The sequence below is a fragment of the Ipomoea nil genome, unplaced genomic scaffold (genome assembly GCF_001879475.1).
Source record: "Ipomoea nil cultivar Tokyo-kokei standard unplaced genomic scaffold, Asagao_1.1 scaffold1043, whole genome shotgun sequence".
NCBI lineage: Eukaryota > Viridiplantae > Streptophyta > Magnoliopsida > Solanales > Convolvulaceae > Ipomoea > Ipomoea nil.
Window position 1 is genome coordinate 6,124,964 of NW_017617471.1, and position 20,687 is coordinate 6,145,650.

The following is a 20,687-nucleotide window of genomic DNA, read 5'->3' on the forward strand; positions in this document are numbered from 1 at the left end:
CTAAACACTAAACCCGTATTTTTGTTGTGTTAATGCATCATTTAAAAAATTGTTAAGTCTAATTGCCCGTAGCATATTGTATTCTAAGATGAACTAGGAGTAGGATACTAAAATAGCTGTGCAAAGGTTATTATTGAGATGGCATTCATGTTTGGTTGAAGGGACTAAATCAAATGTCACAGAATTAGTCTCATCCTGTCAAAAGCAAATACCAATATGGTATGCTAAAGAACACTTATTTGTAGCAAAAGAGAAAAAAAAAAATACTACAAAAGCTAAAAACTTCACTGCTTCATAGGATTCATATATGCACATAAAGAGAAGGCTAGAGTTTGAACTTGACTAATATCTAACAGGACACCTTTCAATAACTTACCAATAACTAAGTAAAAACAACTAAAATATACATATTGAGCCTATGCTAATTCCTGCAAATTTAAACCTATACGCGAAAGAACCCACCAAAGGAAGACCTCTGACATTACCATGTAACCACTAACCAGTATAGCCCGCAGTGGTTCAGATATTTCTATAATGACTCTTGTTGAAACTGCGAGTGTTTACTTTCTCCACTTTTGAGAAGTTCATCACCGTCTTCTTGCTGAGCTCGAATGCTGGCGACCTTTGCTGTCGCTTTGGATCCTGTCTGCATACATCGGCAGTTGAATAATTTCTTGGATCTCATTTAATAAAACATCCTCGGTTATGTTGTCAGTAATACTTTTTAGCACCTGGTTGATTCACAAAATATAAACAAGTCATCAGAGAAAGAATCACCCAATTAAACTGATGCAAAGTACCACAAAATAGTTCTATCAATCTTTCCTTTGTTTTCACAATTCCTTCCCTTCAACATAAAGAAGAGGGTTTCACGCAGTGGCTAATTGTGGACTTTGTTCACTGTTGTTTCATGGTTTCAAGCTTAAAAGCGTTGTGCTCAAGGCTTGATCTTAAATTGAAAGGGTTCTGAGTATAATAATGATGAAAAGTGGAGTTAAGGTATACCTTCCGATAAGTGTGGTAATCATTAGGTGTTCCTTTATCTATCCTAACCCTCATGCACACCCATTCTTGATTATCGGAATTCCAAGAGCACTCTATAATTTTACCCGAGTAAACTGATGGATCAGAACAATCTGTTACATAGAAAGAAGCCAATTTAATGAAATTCACCATAAACAAAATTCCAGAAAGAAATCAAAGTACAATGAACTAATGCTACATAGATCAACACCATTAACTGATTCACAATAACCACTGAATAGGGATTGGCATACACGTGTTCTTAACAAATAAGGAACTATTTGCTGTCTCTCTTATGCCATAATATTGTTCATTTTGACATTTTCTTTAGGACCATAAGACTAACACCAAATCCAAACACAATGGAGAAAAGATGGTCTGGACCAGTATAACCATTTGTCTAGGTCAGTCTTTCAAATCTAACAATTCATTTAGGTATGGTAAATTTCCTACAATTATAAACATGCCACTGAATGTGATCAATGAAGTAAAAATGCAGATGAAAAGTCCAGCTAAAAAGTAAAAACACATGGATATGAGAAGATACATAACAGCACTGTAATTTTATTAAAAATCAAATACCGCCTGTGTAAACAATGTGAAATGTGATTCAAACTACACCAAAGATTTTGTTTCCATTTTTCAGCTAAGCATCCCCACTTGCACTGCGTTATTATCATAGCATTTATGTCAAAAGTACGAACCACCAACAAAGAGGCAAACATATCTAACCTGGGAATACAACCACACTTCCTTCCATCAGTTTCAGATTTTTTCCATCATTAAGAAAAAGTAACTCACGGTCATCACGGATCTGTCAAGACAGATACATTAAACCAGAAAAGGTGTGAAATAAAAGTGAAAAAGGACATAATGGTAAGTAATTCAAACTATAAAACTTCAAACAGAAATAGATTAATACAACTCATATTATGACAGTCAATGATACCACCTCAAAGAGGAAATCAACTGAGTTCATTTCTGCGTATTTCCACTTCAAGAGGCCCTCATGTGTTCGAGGAACATATGGATCATCCCAACCCTGGCACACATAGATTAGAAATATTTGTGCACAGTAAGACAATGAAGGAATAAAGAACAGAATCAAGGATTTAAGAAATGTGTTTTCAAGGTAGAGCCCTCAACCTCAAGGCAAACCCAAACCTATCCTTTCTCCCTCCTTTACAATTAGTAGAACATAGTATTCAAAAGGATACACCTTTAGCCCTTAGAATAAAGGAGTCACTCAGCATAAATGTTTAATTTTCATTATATGATTTAATTCAGACATATCATTCAAGAGAGTTGTCATATCCTTAAAACCTGAAAAACGAGACCATCAGCATCATGTGAAAGCTTTGGAATGAATTCCTTCAAAAGTTTGGTAACTGCAGAGAGCAGCCAAAAGTCCTTCCTTCTCACCTGGTAGACATTGGGACATTAGTATAACAAGTTCAGCAAGGAAAGAAAAGGATTTTAAATCACCTTTGGAGAATAGTATAGAGTTCATAACACATACCCTGAAAGGCTCCAATTCATATCTGTAATATGGATTTCTGCTGTGGTATATATGCTGGCGTTCCGAAATCCGAGGTTCAATAATTTCCTTCTCAATCATTTTCCATCGTTCATAAAAAGGCCTCTGTTTTCAAATCCAATTGCAAGAATATACAATTTTAGCAGGGAAACAATAGATGTACAAGCATCATCAGTGACACTGAAGAGTTACAAAACTTGCAAGTAAAACAATCTTTCAATCCCATTTGTTTTATGTTTATAAAAACATTTTTTGTATTTTAGAATGGGAAATGATGACCAAGAAACTATGCTTAATCATAACAAGGTCCAAGGAATATCCAATAAAAGAATTGTTTAGCCATTAGGGAATAGATACACTGGGCAAAGGAAACCTAACATGCTATCAATGATTTCTTTGATGCTTAATTATAGCATTTTGGGAAACTTTCCAAGATATATATATATATATATATATATATATATATATATATATATATATATATATATATATATATATATATATATATAAAGTCAAGAAGTAGTAATAATACTATAGCTTTAGAGTTTAGATGCACATGATGTATCATGCATGTATACACTGGTTCACAGTATAGAGCAACCTGATACAACCAAAACTATACACTATCCTGTAAAAACCAGAATATATTAAAATCCAATTTTGACATGATCTGTATTCAATAATCTAGTCTGAAAATCAACAGTAAATGCATGGGAGTTCAGTAATGTGATTCTCTAGAAGAATTTTCCAGACTCAAGGACTCAGATCCACTGAAGAAGTTATAGCTGAAGCTGCACTAATTAAAGAATGATCACAATCATATAAAAGGAAACTATAAAATAGTATCATACATCTACGATAGGCATGTGATTGAGCGCCATCATGTCATAAATCAAGTATCTTCTTTCCTGTTTCTGTGTGTCGGGCAATGTATCAATTATCATCTCCCCGTCAAGTAATGTGAAGTGATGGGTCTTCTCAGGTAAACCCTGGGGGAAGAGGGAAAGGGGGTATAAAAGACATGATATTGAGAATCTGAAAATAATTATGTTATACATATATAGAGAAAAAAAAGAAGAAATCCTCAAAGCTGGGTGGATGAATGCATACACCACTGGGGGCCCGACAAGGAAATCTCATCTGAACCCTTCGGAATTCAAACTTCCTATCAATTAGGTAACAGCCATCCATTGTAATAAGCATCATGTATCGTGTTCCATCAGCTTTCCAAGTCGCATAATAGTAACGCTGCCTTAACAATTGTAAGTTGTCTCTGCAGCCAACAAATTGAATTCCTTTTAGCTATCTCAATCATAAGACTACAGATGACATAGATAATACAATTGTAAGTAGGCAACAGTCATAGAGTCCTTGCATCAAAATGGTCAAAAGAACTTGTTTCAATTTTCTACATCACAAGTGTAACCATTAAGCTTCCATGAATGCACATGAGATGGACAAGAAATGGGAGAGCAACCCATGTTAGTTAATACAATTATCAACTCATGTATATGAACTTCCTTTCAGGAAAACATGAAATGCAAAATCATGAATGCACAAGCAAATCATATGCACTCCTTGTTACCTAAATAAAATAAGAGGGTACTGGCATACACCAGAACTATGTATGCAGTAAAACCTTTTTATGAACAGTTTTTACAGGATCCCTGAGCATATTATACATGTGAGTGCCTAAATGCACAAACAGGACAAGATTGAAGAGCAAACCACAGAATGAATTCATCTATATAAGACCAAGTATCTAAATTCTATAATTCATGAAGGACTGAATACCAACCTGTCGAGAGAAACTGGATGTGAACCAGGAAATTTAAGAATTCCTCTTCCCTGAAAAGGATAAGATTAAGAATAAGGAGCATTTGAAGCTAGGAAAAGCAGATTAATCTCCTCTTACATATCTTCAAGATCCATAGACAAAGATTTAATAAGCATTCTTTTATATGAAAGTATATAATATATAAATGTCTCTGTGTGTCTGTGAATATATGCATATGTGTCTGTGTTTAGAGTTAATGAACAAGCATCCCATGTCATGCAGAACCAGAAAGGAAGATAGCTGTGGCTCTACCTCTGTGTAGAGTCAATTTCCCAGGTATGAAATCCGCTATAGAAGTGCCCAACCCATATACATTAAAATACATAAAACATATCTCAAAACACAAAAACAAACAAAAATTGCATGTTTATGTAACTAAGTGCTAATGCCTTCAAAAAAATGTACTCCACATTTGTCAATTAACCACAACTCAACTGAGATGCCTAAAGAAGCCCTACCCCAGGTGGTGGTAACTTCAGTGCTTGATAGCAGAACTGCCGAAATGATTCTTGTTGGTCACTAGGGATACTGTCCCCCAGAATGTCATCATTTGTCATTACAGCTTGTGTTGTTTGACTTGTTTCTTGACTATTCTGAAATAGAAGATAATTGCAGGTAAGTTTCTGTAAATTAAAGGTACTTCAGCAGAGTAGATTGACGAGTCAAAATCATTTGTTCATGAAAATTCTACGAAAGGATTCAGATTGTAGAAACAGAAAAACCGTAGACATACATGCTCAGGAGCAAAAGCAACACCATCATCATCTTCATCTGGCATTGCGTCACCATTCAAATCAAATTCACAAGATCTCTTCCAGTCAGGTGTTGGAGGGCAAACAACTGCTTCAGGTTTTTTCTCATGATAAAAGGAGTACAAGGCATCGATATAGTCTGGTTTGTAAATCCCCGGAGGGCGTGCATCCGCAAATATTTGTATTGCCTGCATGAAGGACATGTCTGATAATTTGAAAAGAGGCCATATAAAAATGGAATTAAGTAATTCTTCAGGAAGAAAAAACTCACCTGAGTCACAGAGATAGGTAGTGTACGCATAAGATAATGAATGATCATATACCCAGTGCGATTATGGCCATGTGTGCAATGAACTAGAATAAATTTCTTTGAGTGCTTTTGTCGAGCAAGGAATTGCGAAACCTTGTTCAAGGAAAATTAGTCAGTCTAGACAGCAGCATATTGATTCATGCAAGTATAAATACACCTAGCTCCTTTTTCTAAAAGAAAAAGGACCAATTAAATAAATGAGTAACTTTCGTTGAAATAAAATCCAACAAGTGCACCAAAAATGTGAAAATAGCCCAACAAAATAGAGCTCAGTAACACACAGGGAAAAAATTACTCCATAAAGTTAAACAACTATATAAAGTGACCGTATGAGTTCAATAGTGTGGGAGAGCCAGAAGTCATGGTTAGGGCTTCATAAGATAGTTTAAAGGTTTAGATCCAATAATTTATATATATTTAGAGCTCATCACGCTGAAAAGCCATGACCAGAACATGACAAACACTATGAGATTGAGAAAAACAAAGAGAAGTCCTCTTTCACTAAATTTAAGTAGAGTTAAAAGAAGTCAATATCAGTATTCCATAGCAAGTGTTGATAACAACCACAAGAATGAGAAAAAGGAAAACACTAGCATTCCTATTTCACTGAATTTAAATAAATACATAAGTAATATCAAAAACAAAACAAAGAAAAATGTACATTATTAGGCCAATTATATTCCTATATAAGCATGTCTTACATTCTTAAAATGTACACAATCTAATGCAATCTATTATTATTAATTTTATCATATATTTTCTCATTCTCTCCCTATTTGGTTTCTTACATATTTTGCCTCTGCCTAACCTGCAGGTGGTGGCTATTCACCACCTCCTAGGCCTTTCAATCCCTCATTTCCAACACATAATTTTGTTAGCAAAAATGGACTTCTCACCAAATTTTAGTAAGCCTACCAGCTCATTCAGTCATAATCATACTAGATTACTAGTTATGTTCAGCTGATGTAGAGAACCATAATGGAGATTGGAGAGCCACCTTGAACCAATATAATTTATTTAATTTTACCCTAAATATTTCTATATTTTAGTTTTGGGTTCATAGATCGTATACCATATTTTATACTGCTAGTTTACTTTTGTTTCCTCCCCAACTCTATTCTTCACTCTTCCTTCTTTCTCTATTCTTTACCATACTCTTTCGATATTCCGTACACCATCCCATCAGCTACAACTCAAATGCCCTTGTTTTAACATTCAGCTCCCTCTTAGGGCTAAAAAAGGGTGGAATGGTGGATGTACAATTTCTCCTGACATATATATTTCTTTTTAAAGATTTCATGGAAACCGAACCTTAAGAATATTAATCAAGCAGAAAAGATAGTATGAAACAAGCTCAACTTTGTAACATTATGAGATGCCAAAGGCACAAAAACTGCCTCAACTCATAACAATTGCAGAACCTTTAAATAACTACATGTTAAGCACAAATTTAGTATAACAGTAACAATCATAGCACACATGGTCTATTTGCTGTTGGTCTTCAGCTTAGGAAATGATATAAAACATGTGGCAGGACAATATAATACTCCGTGTCCTAAAATCAATGTCTTACTTGCCTTTGGCGTCCTTTTTAAGAAAACTACAATGAAACCTTCTTTCCAGTTTTTTCAAAAGTGAAATCTCTTAGTAAAAAATAATTAAATTCTTACTAGCTCCTTTATGAACAAGATGAATCGAAAATGTGCAGGAACTCAGGAAGAATGAACAGAAGGTTTTTCATTAAATAGTAAGAAAACATTAACTTTACAACTCATTAATGATTGCTATGAACCTGGAGTTAATAAACTGCGTAAGTTAAAGAGTGAATTTTGAGAAGAAATAATGAGGGGTGAAACACTGAAAGATTTCGATCGCCTATTTTTATACTTGGATGAAATTGGCAGTGACTAGGCTGTCACTCCTAACCTTTCGTTGAAGAAGAAAATTGGTCTTGAATTGACATTGAAGTCACCAGAAAATGGACTATTAACCATGCTTGTGGTGGTTGTGGTTTATTATATGGCAAAAGTGCAAAGAGAATTAATCCTTTAGACAGAGCAAAAGATTGTGAAGAAGATTCTCAAGATCCAACAAGGTGAAAGAAAGGAAGTTGCTAGAGATGGAAATGAGATAGATTAGAAAGGATAAAGTGCTCACTTTCCAATATATTCAAAAGTATATTCAAATAAAATTTTGAAGCCACGAGGTAGCTTGGGAAAAACATAATAATAGTAGTGTTCATTTTAGGAAAGTGGACAGTATTTTTGGATAAGACTAACATGGAAAGTAAGACGAGTAAAATATGACAAAGGGAGTACTCTTTAATTACTTTTCAACAAAATGATAGAATGATGCCATGTATTTTTTTTATTTTTTATTTTTTTGTTTATCTCTGTCTAAGTTGTGAAGTACGGATAATTGGATGAAGCATAACATGTGTCATGTGTGCTACAATTGGTGCATGTCATCACTTAAAGGATGTGTAATTATTGTGAATTGAGGCAAAGCATTTGCCACTTGGTAATTAACTCTTAGTCAAATAATCATCGCACATAAAGATTTCTGCAGAAAAGCATACCTCATTAACAAATAAATTAACAGACTCATTTTCAGGTACAGAGTCACGTCCCTTGCACTTAATCTAAGACATGTAAAAACATGAAATTAGGGTGCATAGACATAATAATAGAGAAATGAGAATCCACTCCCCTTCCCCTAACACAAACTTACCTTGACATACTTGATTCCATCTTTTCTAAATTCTTCTGTTGAATAGTACCTAGTTGTATTTGTAAGATCAATCACCAAACCCAACTGAAAATGTTCACAATACAAATGATCACTCCTTAGGGGGAAAATCCATCATCAAGATATCATATTCAAAAGAAGAAAATAAAGCAGCAGTGGCAAGTATTAGTTGCAACAGTAGTAGTGCCAGCCTTCAAAATAAATGTCAGCCTTGTTTAAATTAAGATAAAAACATGAATAGTGTTGTGCAATCTTGAGAACAGGAGATTGTAGCCATGGGTGACAAAATGTCATATATTAACCAGTCCAACATACCTTTCTTCCCAAAACTCTCTGTTGATGAAGCACTTGCCTAAATGAGTACCTTTTTCCAGGTGGAACATAAGTATTGAAGGCTTCACCGAGTGGAACTTTGGATGGAATAATGTAACCAATTTCCTGACCAAATCCAGGGCAGTCCAACCAACCTACAATATAAACAATCCCAAATGTAGGATAAATGAAAAGGAAACAGACTAAAGCATGTCAAGCACACAATAGAAGAAACAAACAGAATATACAGAACAACCCTGTGATCAACATTCAATTAAGATGTGCATTTAATCCAAGGATTACATGAAAAAAAAAAAAAACAAAACAAAACAAAAAAAACAAACAAAAAAAAAATAGATTCTAAAAAGGCAATTAACAATTATGTGAATAAAGCTTCTGTAAAGGGCTAAAGGCTAATCAGGGGAGGCAGCAGGCTAATGCTAAAACAAGTATTTAATAGGAAAAACAATTTCCCCTTCATCAAGGATCAAACAGATCACAGACCAATGTGATACTTGTAACTACAGAGTATAAAATTTCTCCCCATTTACCAACCAAAAGAAAGATGATAAAATTCAGATTAAGTTCAGAATTGATGCAAAACCCCATAAGCTTATCCTCTAAACAAAAAGTACAAGAAGATGGCAATATTGTACTTCCTCCACAACGGAAATGCAATAACAGACATCTAAATAGCTAGCAGATTCACTGTCAAGCCTATAAAACAAAATAAAAAACCTGGAGGAAGCTCTTTGGAAGCCTTGTGTTTTTTTTCTTGAAAAATCTCATCATTCAAGCGTTGGTGGGATGCATAAGTTGGCCTGTCATCTGGCCGCTGTCTTTTAAGTCGTTGAATCCTTTCCTCACGCTCCTAAAAAGGCAGAAGTCAGAGCAGATAATCCTTATGAAACTTCACACCACGCAGAATAAATTTGATAGAAAGATATATTCCATGACTTCTAAAAGCCATTTAGAAGCAAATGTTCAGTTACTGGATGTTCCTACATATAACCATCTCTCTCCACCTCATTTGATTTGCCAGAAGGGAACAGTTAGCAGAAAATAGACAGTGTACAACTAAATTTATTTAATTTTAAATACACTACACAATGTATTATTTCCCTCAAGATTATTATTATTACTCCGTATTATTTTAAAGGTCTTAAAAATTGGTCAAAGTAAGGATGCTTGCCTTGACCCTTGACCCTTGGAATATGAGAACTAGCAAGAGTAAATGGAAACATGTAGGTTTTTTTTATTGTTTATTTTATTTTGTGTGGGGGGGGTGGGGTAATGAATGAAAAATAGGAAAGTTCAAATGAAAGCTGGATACAGTTATGTGTAAACCAAATGGGTGGAATTGGATTTTGTTTTGAAATTAAGGAGAAGATTGATTGAAGTGTCCTATGCATGATTGGAATAGTACTATGTGATGCATGACAATTGGTAATGGGACATGTGAAGAGAAATGTCTGTGTATTTCTTAAAACAATGGTTCATTTGAAAAGTCCAGTTAACAATATTAAAAATTAAAAAAAATAATAATAATAACAACAACAACAACAACAACTGTTGCCATTATTATAAAAAAGGACAAGCTATTACAGAAATTAGTTTACGGTCAGTTTATTTGGTACCAAAACCAGAATAAATCTTTTGGGATTGGAAGAAAGCAAGGGACCAAGTGACTCTGAATTACTACCTAAGCCAACATTAAAGAGAATTTATGATAAGAAAAGGAAAGTATTAACAATTAGTAAGTTAAAATAAAATTATGTGTCCTAATGGAAAGAATTAAAACATGATTAAGCTAATTACAGAGTATGTTAATACAATAATTAATGTCGAATACTAACAAGGTATAAATACTTATGATCTACTAATCAAACTACCACAAACATGATACATGCTGTTAAATACCAAAATACTCCAGGATGTCAGGGAACCTTAAAATGCCTACAAACTAGAAGTAAAAGATACAGCATCTTTCAGCATATCTTTCATAATGATTATATTCGGAGTTGGCAGACAGACAACAGTTGGATGCTATGCATACTGACATACTCAAGGAAAGGGTAGGCTCACATAGTTAGGACTCAAACTGGCCCAAGTTGTGGTAAGCAAAGAAAGCCCATTAGAAAGTGGCACTTATGCTTCTATACATCTTGTCATATGAAAGAGATAAGGAAAAAGATGTACCCGGCGGGAAATTTCCACAGCACTCTCAACATAATCAGTATGTTCATTGATGTGTTCTACAATATGCTCCTCGGATTCCTCCTCTAATTGATGTCCAAAGATCTCATCATCATCCTCCGGTTGCGGTGATGCATTTAAATCCATGCTGGCAATCATTGAACATGTACCAGAAATGAACAAAACATATGCCTAGCAGCCACTAAGAAATTAATTACACTTCTGACAGAATTTCCAAAGGGCTATTACCTAAACCAAACAATATAAGAATCAAAAGCAGCTCAGATTCATAATGTTTTGAGGTTTACAAACAAGAAGCCAGCTAACTAAATCCTCAACTGCAGAAAGAATAAATAAATATATATATATATATATAAATAAAATTGCATTGAAAATGTCCAAGGAAATAAAATGTATGTCTAATAATTGCTCCTTTAAACAAGATTTCAAGAACAAAAGATAGGATTCATATGGACACCAAGCTTTTTAAAAGCAAAAAACACAAAAAACCAAAAAAAAAAAAAACAAAAAAAAAAACAAAAAACAAAAAAACAAAAAACAAAAAACAAAAAACAAAACAAAACAACAAAACAAAACAAAACAAAAAAAGAGAGAGAGACAAAGCTTGGATCACTCTAAAGTGCAAAGTGAAATGATGCTTTCTCACCCAAATCAATACAAAATCAAAAAATCAAATTATATGATTTACAATGGTATCTAAATGGTTGATAATGCAACTCCTATTACTATATTTAATACCTTTAAGCTTACAATCGTGTAAATTTATACAAAGGTGTACTTTATACAATTACAAAATACTACGATTGACATAATAAAAATAACAATAATCATATTGCCATATTATTCAATGACTCATCAATTATCAATATTCATCATCATCCATTATTCATCTTGAAACGAAGGACTTTCAGTTTCTTCATTAGACAAATGATTAGAATGAACTACATTGTCTTCATCTTCTTTCTCATCATCCCTTTTGACCTTCACAACTTTTTTCATTACAAACATTTATTATGAATTATGATTTATTTAAATAACTGCAAAATTAAAAATAACATTTTGTAACATGTCTAGAGTAGCAGAGTCTGCACTTGAAAAAGCCATAGAGAGTTAGTATAACTCTATGCCCACGGAGAGATAACTCTCTACTGACACAAAGCCTCTAACAAATCTTCAAGTAAAAAATCACATTGAAGACCAAAAAAAGAAAGGCTGGCAACAAGACAGGAGAATAAGTATAAATCGGAGAAAAAAAAAAAAAAAAGATAACAAAGAAAATAGAGAAAGGGGTCAAAGGTGGCAGAAAATGAAGGAAGGTGTGTACACTAGACTAGTAGTTGCTGAGGTCATCCAAGCCCCCAACGATTGAAGACTGGTTATGTGTGAGATGGAGAAAAGATGAGAATATGAGACATACAAGGTTTGCTTATTTTAGCCCTAAGTTTCCTACATTTACCTGTTTACTTTGCCTTAAATACAAATGCACACTTTTCAAATCACTTCTCACTTCGACCACTTTGGAAAAAGTGAAAGCTTAGCACCACTTTCTTACAATCCAATACGCCACTCCTATTGACTTCACCTTATATACAAATGCATGCTTTTTCAGATCGCTTCTCACTTCAACCACTTCAGAAAAAGTAAAAGATTTGCATCTCTTTCTTATAATCCAGCACTTTGCCATAGCAAAGTGTCAGAAACTCAATCCCAATCACTTCATTGCTAAAGCGACAAAGAAATCACAAATCATGTGTAATCACTACATTAAGCCCACTAGGTTGTAATTAATAATTGCATTAACTTCTCTCTTCTTTTTCTGTACACTTGCCAACTGTGGAACAGTCATACACAATTAATTGATAGCATTAAATCACTAAAGTCTTTGATAGGGAACTCTAAACAATTTTCCATCGTAATGCAATAAATGTCTAGAAAATCTATGTCTAATCATCCAAGTGACCAGAGTAGTGAGTTCTCTAAACTGCGTTTACAAATAACATTCCGATAACTTTAGTATACAATGTCTTGACTATTAGAAGCATGTAAAATCTGATGTAGCCTACCTGAATCCAGACTGCAGACTATTTTACCAGTCACTACATAATTATACACGGTTAATATCCATGGAAAGACATAGTGAAAATAAACACTGACCTTCATTCAACTTTATATGCTATCAACTTCTTTCAAATCCTAAATACCAACAAAGAATGGTAAAACCTAGCCTCCCCATGAAAAAGAAAACCAATTTCTTGTCAGTTTTACTGAGTTTCAATTCTTAAAGGCCTGAACGTTTACATGATAACCCGCCCAACCACATTCAGCTTTCCTCCATTTCAAATCATTAAAGCCTAAGGTAACATCAAATTTGAACGTCAACATACAATTTCATGCTCCAAAATGTTTGGAACCAGCCAAAAATCAGTGTAAAAGTAAGTAAACAAAAGGCAGAAGACAACCGCGAAAAAAAAAAAATGAGCACAAATTAATCACCAAAAGGCAAAGGAAATGAAAGAAAAAAGCTTCAAACCTTGCGAATTGCAAAATGTCACTGAAACACCCGAACCCCCACAGACAAGGATTATCTTTATTCCAGAGCCACCTCAAAAGCCCTACAATTAAGGCGAAAGGAAGATTCTTTCAGAGCAGAAATCCAACTTCAAAACCCTAGATAGAGAAAACAAAGCTCCGTTGTTGTAGATAGAGAGAGAAACTCGCAGAGATCCCACAGATTCGTTGCGGTAGCTCAATCCATGACGAAGACCGACCAAGTACAGAGAAAAAATAAAGAAATTAACACGAAAAATATATATAAATAGGAAATTACATGATGTTTCTGTACGTGTATTCGTTGGAGAGAAGCGAGGAGAGATGGTATGATTCAGAGCGCTTTCTCAAATCAGTGAAGAAGGGAAAGACGAGATGGAAAGTAATTGCATATTGGCTATTGCAACTACTAAATTACCACTGTCCTACTCCCAACTACGTATGACGATTGCCCCGTAAGCCGGCAACATGTTGGTCTTTTTAGCTAATTTCGTAAATTTCACGATTCTTGAAATTTTGTGGATTCGAAAGTGGTACTTAACGCGAGTATTTATAATATAATTTGGATTAGCACAAGATTTGTGTAATGAAAATGTAACGGATGCAATTTTTATCTTTCTTAATCCGAATGTTAAAATAGCAAATTGGTCAAAGTACTCAATTGTCCAGCTATAAAAGGATAAGACGGTGCGAAAAAATTATTTTCTTTTTAAAGTTTTCTTGTTTATAAGAAATAAAGTTGCCGACATGACGTGGAATACAGATATGATCAACATCAATACAATGAATCAGAGGTTTGCAGGACGACACATGTATGTTCCTTAATTCACGAAGTGTAACGCATACTTTTCACCTAATTCATGCTTCTCACTTACTAAATTATTATGAAATTAATTAAAGTATTCAATTGTCTAGCGATAAGAGGATAAGACCATCTAAACACATGCGTTTCTTTCTAGAGTCTTCCGGTTTATACGAAATAAAGTTGACCATAATTACAGATATAATCAACAGCAATGCAATGAATCAGAGGTTTGCAAGACACGTGTATGTTCATTAATTCACGTATGTAACGCATACTTTTCACCTAACTCATGCTTCTCACCTACTTAATTATTATGAAATTGGTCAAAGTACTCAATTGTCTAGCGATAAGAGGATAATGCAGTATGAAAAATCTGTTTCTTTCTAAAATTTTCCGGTTTATATGAAATAAAGTTGACCACAATTACAAATATGATCAACAGCAATGCAATGGATCAGAGGTTTGCTCATTAATTCACGTATGTAACGCATACTTTTCACCTAACTCATGTTTCTCACCTACTTAATTATTATGAAATTGGTCAAAGTACTCAATTGTCGAGCGATAAGAGGATAAGGCAGTATGAAAAATTCATTTCTTTCTAAAATTTTCCGGTTTATACGAAATAAAGTTTACCACAATTACATATATGATCAACAACAATGCGATGAATTAGATGTTGGTAAAACACATGCATGTATGATCCTCAATTCACGGATTGTAACGCCTACTTTTCTCCTAACACATGCTTCTCACCTACTAAATTATTATCACTTAGTCACCGATTGTCCAATTAAATAAATAACATTACCAAGTTGGCCATCTAAATTTAGTTCTATATTTACTTTAATTTACTAGTTGTTGGGTAAAGCACGATGTCTTTAAACTATACTATCATTTGTGTAAACAATGATAAATATTACACATGAACAATTTCATGAAGTTGATGTATGTGCTTTCTTGGCAAGGACAATTTCAAGAAAATATAAGAGACTTTTGAGTTAACCAGATGCGTCAAAAAAAAAAAAAGATTATTCTATGATCTCTAAGTTTTTTCTTCTATGGGTTTTGCTTAATTGTGGAAGATGAAGATACACCTTCCATTTTCATAGATAAAAATTAGGTGTATGCAAACCGCGGCTTGAATAATGAATGTTGTACACCAAACATTAATAAATACACACCCAAATTATTCATTAACTCAATAATCTTATATTGATCGAATTTATTTGTAATACTCACAAATAGAACTTCTATATAAATAATACAATCATAATTATTCAAGCTTATAAACAAACTACTCACACAAGGAAATATAAGAGAATATTTATGGCTCATCCATGAGTAAAACCTGTGGAAAAATATAACAAATCAAACTTAAATAAAGGGAAAAGTACCCAAGAACATATGTGCAACACCCGTGCAGTGCTTCAATTCAAAAACAATATCTACATTACGAGATGATGCATGCATGTGCAATTCAAAATAATTTTTTCATGTATAGACCAAACGTGAATTTTACCTTAATAAAAGTGGTACCATAAATGAATTAACTATTATGCTGTCATTAAATAACCAGGGATTAAAACTATTACTTATTAATAATTTAGAGGTTAAAATTGCACATTCATTAATTAACTCATTTCCAGCACCCAAATTAAACAATCCATTTGAATTCCAGAATTCAAAGGCCAATTATAAGTTTTTCCTGAAAGCTATTTTATGCGTTTCACTTCTGCGTAATAATTTTCTACTTCCTTTCTGATCATTTCCTGCATCAGCGACAGTAATTCAGGACTCAACGTCAGAGTACTCTTTGACTTCACCGGCGCCGGCGCCGGCGCCGGCGCAGCCTCAGTGCTGTCACCGCGGCGGTAACTCGGCTGATCGCGCTGGAAAGAAGAAACGCCGTCATTTGCTCCAGGCGCAGGCAGCGATAGAGTCAACACGGTCGAAGGATCGTTCTCCTTCTCCACCGCCCGAAGAGGTAAAGCCATCCGTAAACTCTTCGCAGCGGCCGAATAGCTAATGTCAGATTCGGAGGAACTGTCTCGACTTACTCGTAATACAGGCGGCGGCGGCGGCGCTGCCGTCACTGTGACGTCGGCGCTGTCCGCCCGCTTCAGAATCCGCCATGGCCGCGGCTCTCCTCCTTCGTTGTACTTCCGCTTCAGGGTCGAATTCCAGTGGTTTTTGATGGCGTTATCGGTTCGTCCATTCAGCATTCGAGCAATTGTCGCCCATTTATTCCCAACCTCCGCGTGCGCCTTCACAATAACCTCGTCCTCCTCCGGCGTGAACAGGCGGTGCTCCACCTCCGGCGACAACTGATTGCACCACCGCGTCCGACACGACATCGCTGATCTCCCAGGAATCGAATCGCTTATCAACAACCAGTTCCTCGCCCCGTGCTGCTCCACAAGCTTCTTCAGCAAATCGTTCTCCTCCTTGCTCCACGGCCCCTTAACCCGACCGGAGTCCGCCATGCGCCTAAACACCGCACTTAGAAGACAGAGGCGGTTGAGAAGCCTCTCCGATATATATATATTGAAAACCAGCCTCTCGGATATATAACTAATACACTTTCCTAGTTTCCGTCTTAGATTGCTATATAAATTGATGAGTAAATGAATTACATGATTTCAAGGTTCAACCTAATATGTAATATAATTATAGAAAAAAGTCTCTTAAACCCTAGCATCCTCAATAGTTGAATGTTTAGTAAGATTTTTGAAAAAATTTTGTAAGTGTGATTAGGAATAAGAAAATGTAACTCAAAGAAAAGAAAAATAAATAAAATCAAAAGCTGAAAAAAAAAAACAAAAAAAATAATTATACTGATTTACGCGCCCTCGTTGGCACGTGCAATACACGTGTTAGCCTGGGCACGAGAGTTGCACCTCACGTGCACATGAGGTGCACCTCGATGTTACAATTGTTTTTTTTTTTTTAATGTATATTATGTTAAGAGTTTATATGTACTATGTTAATATTTTATGTGTATTATGTTAAGAGTTTATGTGTAGTTAGGAATAAAGATTAACATTCACCCCCCAAAAAATGGTGTGCATTGTCCTTGCGGTATAAATATGTTGGACCACTGTTAATGGTATATATCAGTAGTTCAAATGAGAACAACATTATTTGGTAAAAGTTAAGATTAATCACAGCCGTCCATCAAAGTTGATCAATGATCGATAGTTTTAATAAAACAAAACATGAGTCAATTTTATACTTATTGTAAATTTTCATGTTTATAATATTTATAAAATTGATTCATTTTCCCTCTTAGTATTCAACAACTCTCAATCGTTGATATACCCAAATGGATGGATCGATCATATATTCGTATTAGGATAGTTCTTACTTTTTACCTAGGAGTCTAATCTTATCTGAACCATATATATATATATATATATATATATATATATATATATATATATATATATATATATATATATATGAATGAGGTTGTTCAGGTGAGAACAATGTACTCAGGAGAGAACTCAGAATGCATGACATTCGTTCACGTGTCTAGATCTAACGAATGAGAAACACTAATTTTTAAGAAAAACGCGATGGTATATTCATAAATAATTGAACTTGCACCAAAGTTTGAAGTTATATACAAAAATGCAACCGCTTCATTTTTTAAAATTACAATTGTTCATCATTCTTATTTGTCTCTTAGGTGAGCGTTCGCATTAAAGCATGCCCATATATATATGTGTGTGTGTGTGTGTGTATATATATATATATATATATATATATATATATATATATATGCCTATAACATGCATGTAGGTCTTAAATAGGCTCACGAGCCTATTCGAAATCTACAATGATAATTCGATCGACTACAAATATAAGTGTATAATTGTTCATATTTATACTTTATATTTAATCTTATTTTGCTTGTGAATTATTACAATTTTGTCCAAAATGGTCGTTATTTGTTTAAGTTGGTTGTTTATGTATAATTCTTTACCTTTGAGTATAAATGATTGATTTCTTGGATATTTTTGATGAAATTGAAGTCAATATATAGGAGCCAAAGTGAATTTAAGAATATAGCTAAAATATTTACAAAAGAACTAAAGAATTGTGTTTTCAATGATCTTAATTATATAAGCAAATTAATACAAAAATTGAACACCATAATAAGTTTGAAATTCATGCACAACACAATCACTACTCAATATTTTGATCATATACAAACATATAAATGCCTAAATTGAGTATTTTTGCTTCTATGGAAAGCCAACTCCAAGGGCTTTCATGAAGATTATCAAGCACAATTCTGATGCTAAACAGATTAAAAATAGCAAGGAATGAATTTTGTCTATGAAGAACGGCATGATGAACAATTGTTCATCCGTTCATTCCCTATTATTCTATTTGCAAGTTAATTTGCATTCTGCCAGGGCATTAATGAGCTAAGGAACGATAGTTCCTAGGCACTTAGTCACTATTTAATAATGATTTGTGTCATTTCTATTTAGTTATGGCCCCTTGAATGGACCCTAACATTTTTCATATACCTTTTACTCATTTTTAGGTTAGTTTGACCTTATAGGTAATTACCCAAACATATTTTGGAGTTTGTAATCAAGCATCAATACTCGGATTTCAAGATTTATATCATATTTAATAGATAAGTTTCTATTGACTTCTATATCTCTCATCTATGCTATCTATGCTTTATTCTTGTGTTTTAATAATGATTTTTATACTTAATATGTATGAGTAATTAGTTTGTGAGATTGTGTTAGGGTTGTATAATCAATCTTGATGCTCAATCTTGTTTAGAAAGTGGCTTTTAGGCTATAGTTATTGTGTGCATTCCAACTTAATTCCTATGTATTTGTTCTCCCATAATCTTAATCTCATAGGTTGTTGAAGCATCTAGTATACACTGCTCCATAGCTCTTTAGCCATATTCCTTTTATTTCGTGTTTAATTATTGTTTACTAATTATAACACGCACATTGCACGAGTAGTCTATGCCCTATGTGTATTGTTAAATTAGTGTTTCAAAATTTATCAAAGTATCATTCGGTATCTTGGTGTATATCAATGTAAGATTATCAATTTTTTCATAAAAGTAAATATTTCAAAAATGCATAACTATGACTTGTTGCATAAATGTTGTATTAACTAGTGCAATATCAATTTTAGAGAAAAAAACCATCATTGGATAGTACCCTAAGCATAATTTTTTGCAACACAAACCCTTATTAATTGGCGTGATCTATGTTTCCTCTTGTTGCTACTTCTGCCATAAATAAATTATTAATTTGATCTAATCCCCTAATGTGCTTCACTACAATTTTAGTGTCTTGGCATAGTGCACATTCAAAACAAAATCAAATCACCATTTCCCAAAAAGACAATGATAATAGACATAATTTCTCATATATGTTAAATATATACTGTAAATTAGGTGTATCGTTTATTCAATGCGTGATTATATTCTAATTAATTGACTAAAATAATGTTAAATTTAATATTTTATTTTTAAATGCACCCTAACATATATTTATAGCATATGTTTAACAATTATGCAACTTTTGATTGAGATGAGGTTCGAACCAAAGACTTTCCTTATGAAAATCAATGAGTAAGTTAAGAATAATAAATAGTTAATAGAATATTCTGTTACTAAAGTTTACACTAACGGAATATGATATTTAGAAAAAGTAAATAATATAATAGATGGTAAAATATGACAAATAATAATAAAAATACTAAAATCAAAACAATATGAATCATTCATTTCAATGAACAATTACATTAATATTTTTTAATTCTGGTTAAAAGCTTAACTTTATTGGCTCTTATTAGATTTGTAGATTGTAGATAGGGATGTCAATTTAGCCCTGAACCAATGGGCTGGCCCATTAAGCCCTAAAAATTGCAGGGCTAAAATCCAAAAAGATCAATCCAATAAGAAAGTAAGCTCATTGGGTTGGCCCTATTGGGTTATTGGATTGAGTTGGGCCAACTCATGGATTGTTGAGCTGGCCCGTGTAATATTCAATGATTATTGGATGGACCATAGTCTATACAACTTGTGTGGACCATGAATATAAGGTACATTTTTAATATATTAATTGTACATTATTTGTATATTGAAGGTACATTATTTGATAGTATGTATGAAATAATATACTTTTATACACTACACACAGACTGTACACACACACACACACACTATATATATATATATATATATATATATATATATATATATATATATACTACACACACACTATATATATATATACACACTGTACACACACACACACACTGTACACTGTACACTGTACACACAATATATATACTACACACACACTATATATATATACACACTGTACATACACACAATATATATACCACACACACACTATATATATATATACACACACACACTGTACACACAATATATATTCTACACACACACTATATATATATACACACTGTACACACACACACACTATATATAAATATATATATATATATATATATATATATATATATATATGTATGTATGTATATGTATATACACACACACACTACACACGCACTATATATATATA

The 20,687-nt window shown here is 33.5% G+C and overlaps 2 protein-coding genes across 5 annotated transcripts; both read right to left on the reverse strand.

Annotated features, from left to right (window-relative positions):
• Positions 1–225: 225 nt before the first annotated feature.
• On the reverse strand, positions 226–13,775 carry LOC109181493 (mRNA-capping enzyme-like). Of its 4 annotated transcripts, XM_019331286.1 has the most exons (20): positions 13,564–13,774; positions 13,267–13,348; positions 10,965–11,053; positions 10,719–10,863; positions 9,258–9,390; positions 8,523–8,674; positions 8,190–8,273; positions 8,038–8,100; positions 5,421–5,552; positions 5,131–5,337; positions 4,856–4,990; positions 4,359–4,408; positions 3,671–3,833; positions 3,412–3,549; positions 2,543–2,665; positions 2,347–2,445; positions 1,976–2,065; positions 1,756–1,837; positions 1,006–1,136; positions 226–731 (listed from the first exon to the last, which is right to left on the reverse strand). In XM_019331286.1, exons 4-20 carry the CDS (start codon positions 10,860–10,862, stop codon positions 588–590), a joined length of 2,070 nt encoding a protein of 689 aa, XP_019186831.1. In that variant the 5' UTR covers position 10,863; positions 10,965–11,053; positions 13,267–13,348; positions 13,564–13,774; the 3' UTR covers positions 226–587. The 4 variants fall into 4 exon arrangements, with proteins under 4 accessions (XP_019186831.1, XP_019186830.1, XP_019186832.1 ...); XM_019331285.1 differs by lacking the exon at positions 10,965–11,053; XM_019331283.1 differs by lacking the exon at positions 10,965–11,053 and having other exon boundaries at positions 565–731; positions 10,719–10,964; positions 13,564–13,775.
• Positions 13,776–15,803: 2,028 nt separating this feature from the next.
• On the reverse strand, positions 15,804–16,574 carry LOC109181192 (transcription factor MYB44-like). Its single transcript, XM_019330943.1, has one exon. The coding sequence runs from the start codon at positions 16,572–16,574 to the stop codon at positions 15,804–15,806; it is 771 nt and encodes a 256-aa protein (XP_019186488.1).
• Positions 16,575–20,687: the final 4,113 nt, after the last annotated feature.

Excerpts from the sequence above, each read along its gene's own strand:
- LOC109181493 (XM_019331283.1), bottom strand. The coding sequence starts at position 10,874 with ATGATTGCCAGCATGGATTTAAATGCATCACCGCAACCGGAGGATGAT. Across the intron at positions 8,675-9,257 it reads TTCCAAAGAGCTTCCTCCAG|GTTGGTTGGACTGCCCTGGA; the intron begins GTTTTTTATTTT and ends TTTATATTGTAG. Across the intron at positions 1,137-1,755 it reads AAGTGTGGTTGTATTCCCAG|ATTGTTCTGATCCATCAGTT; the intron begins GTTAGATATGTT and ends TCTATGTAACAG.
- LOC109181192 (XM_019330943.1), bottom strand. The coding sequence starts at position 16,574 with ATGGCGGACTCCGGTCGGGTTAAGGGGCCGTGGAGCAAGGAGGAGAAC.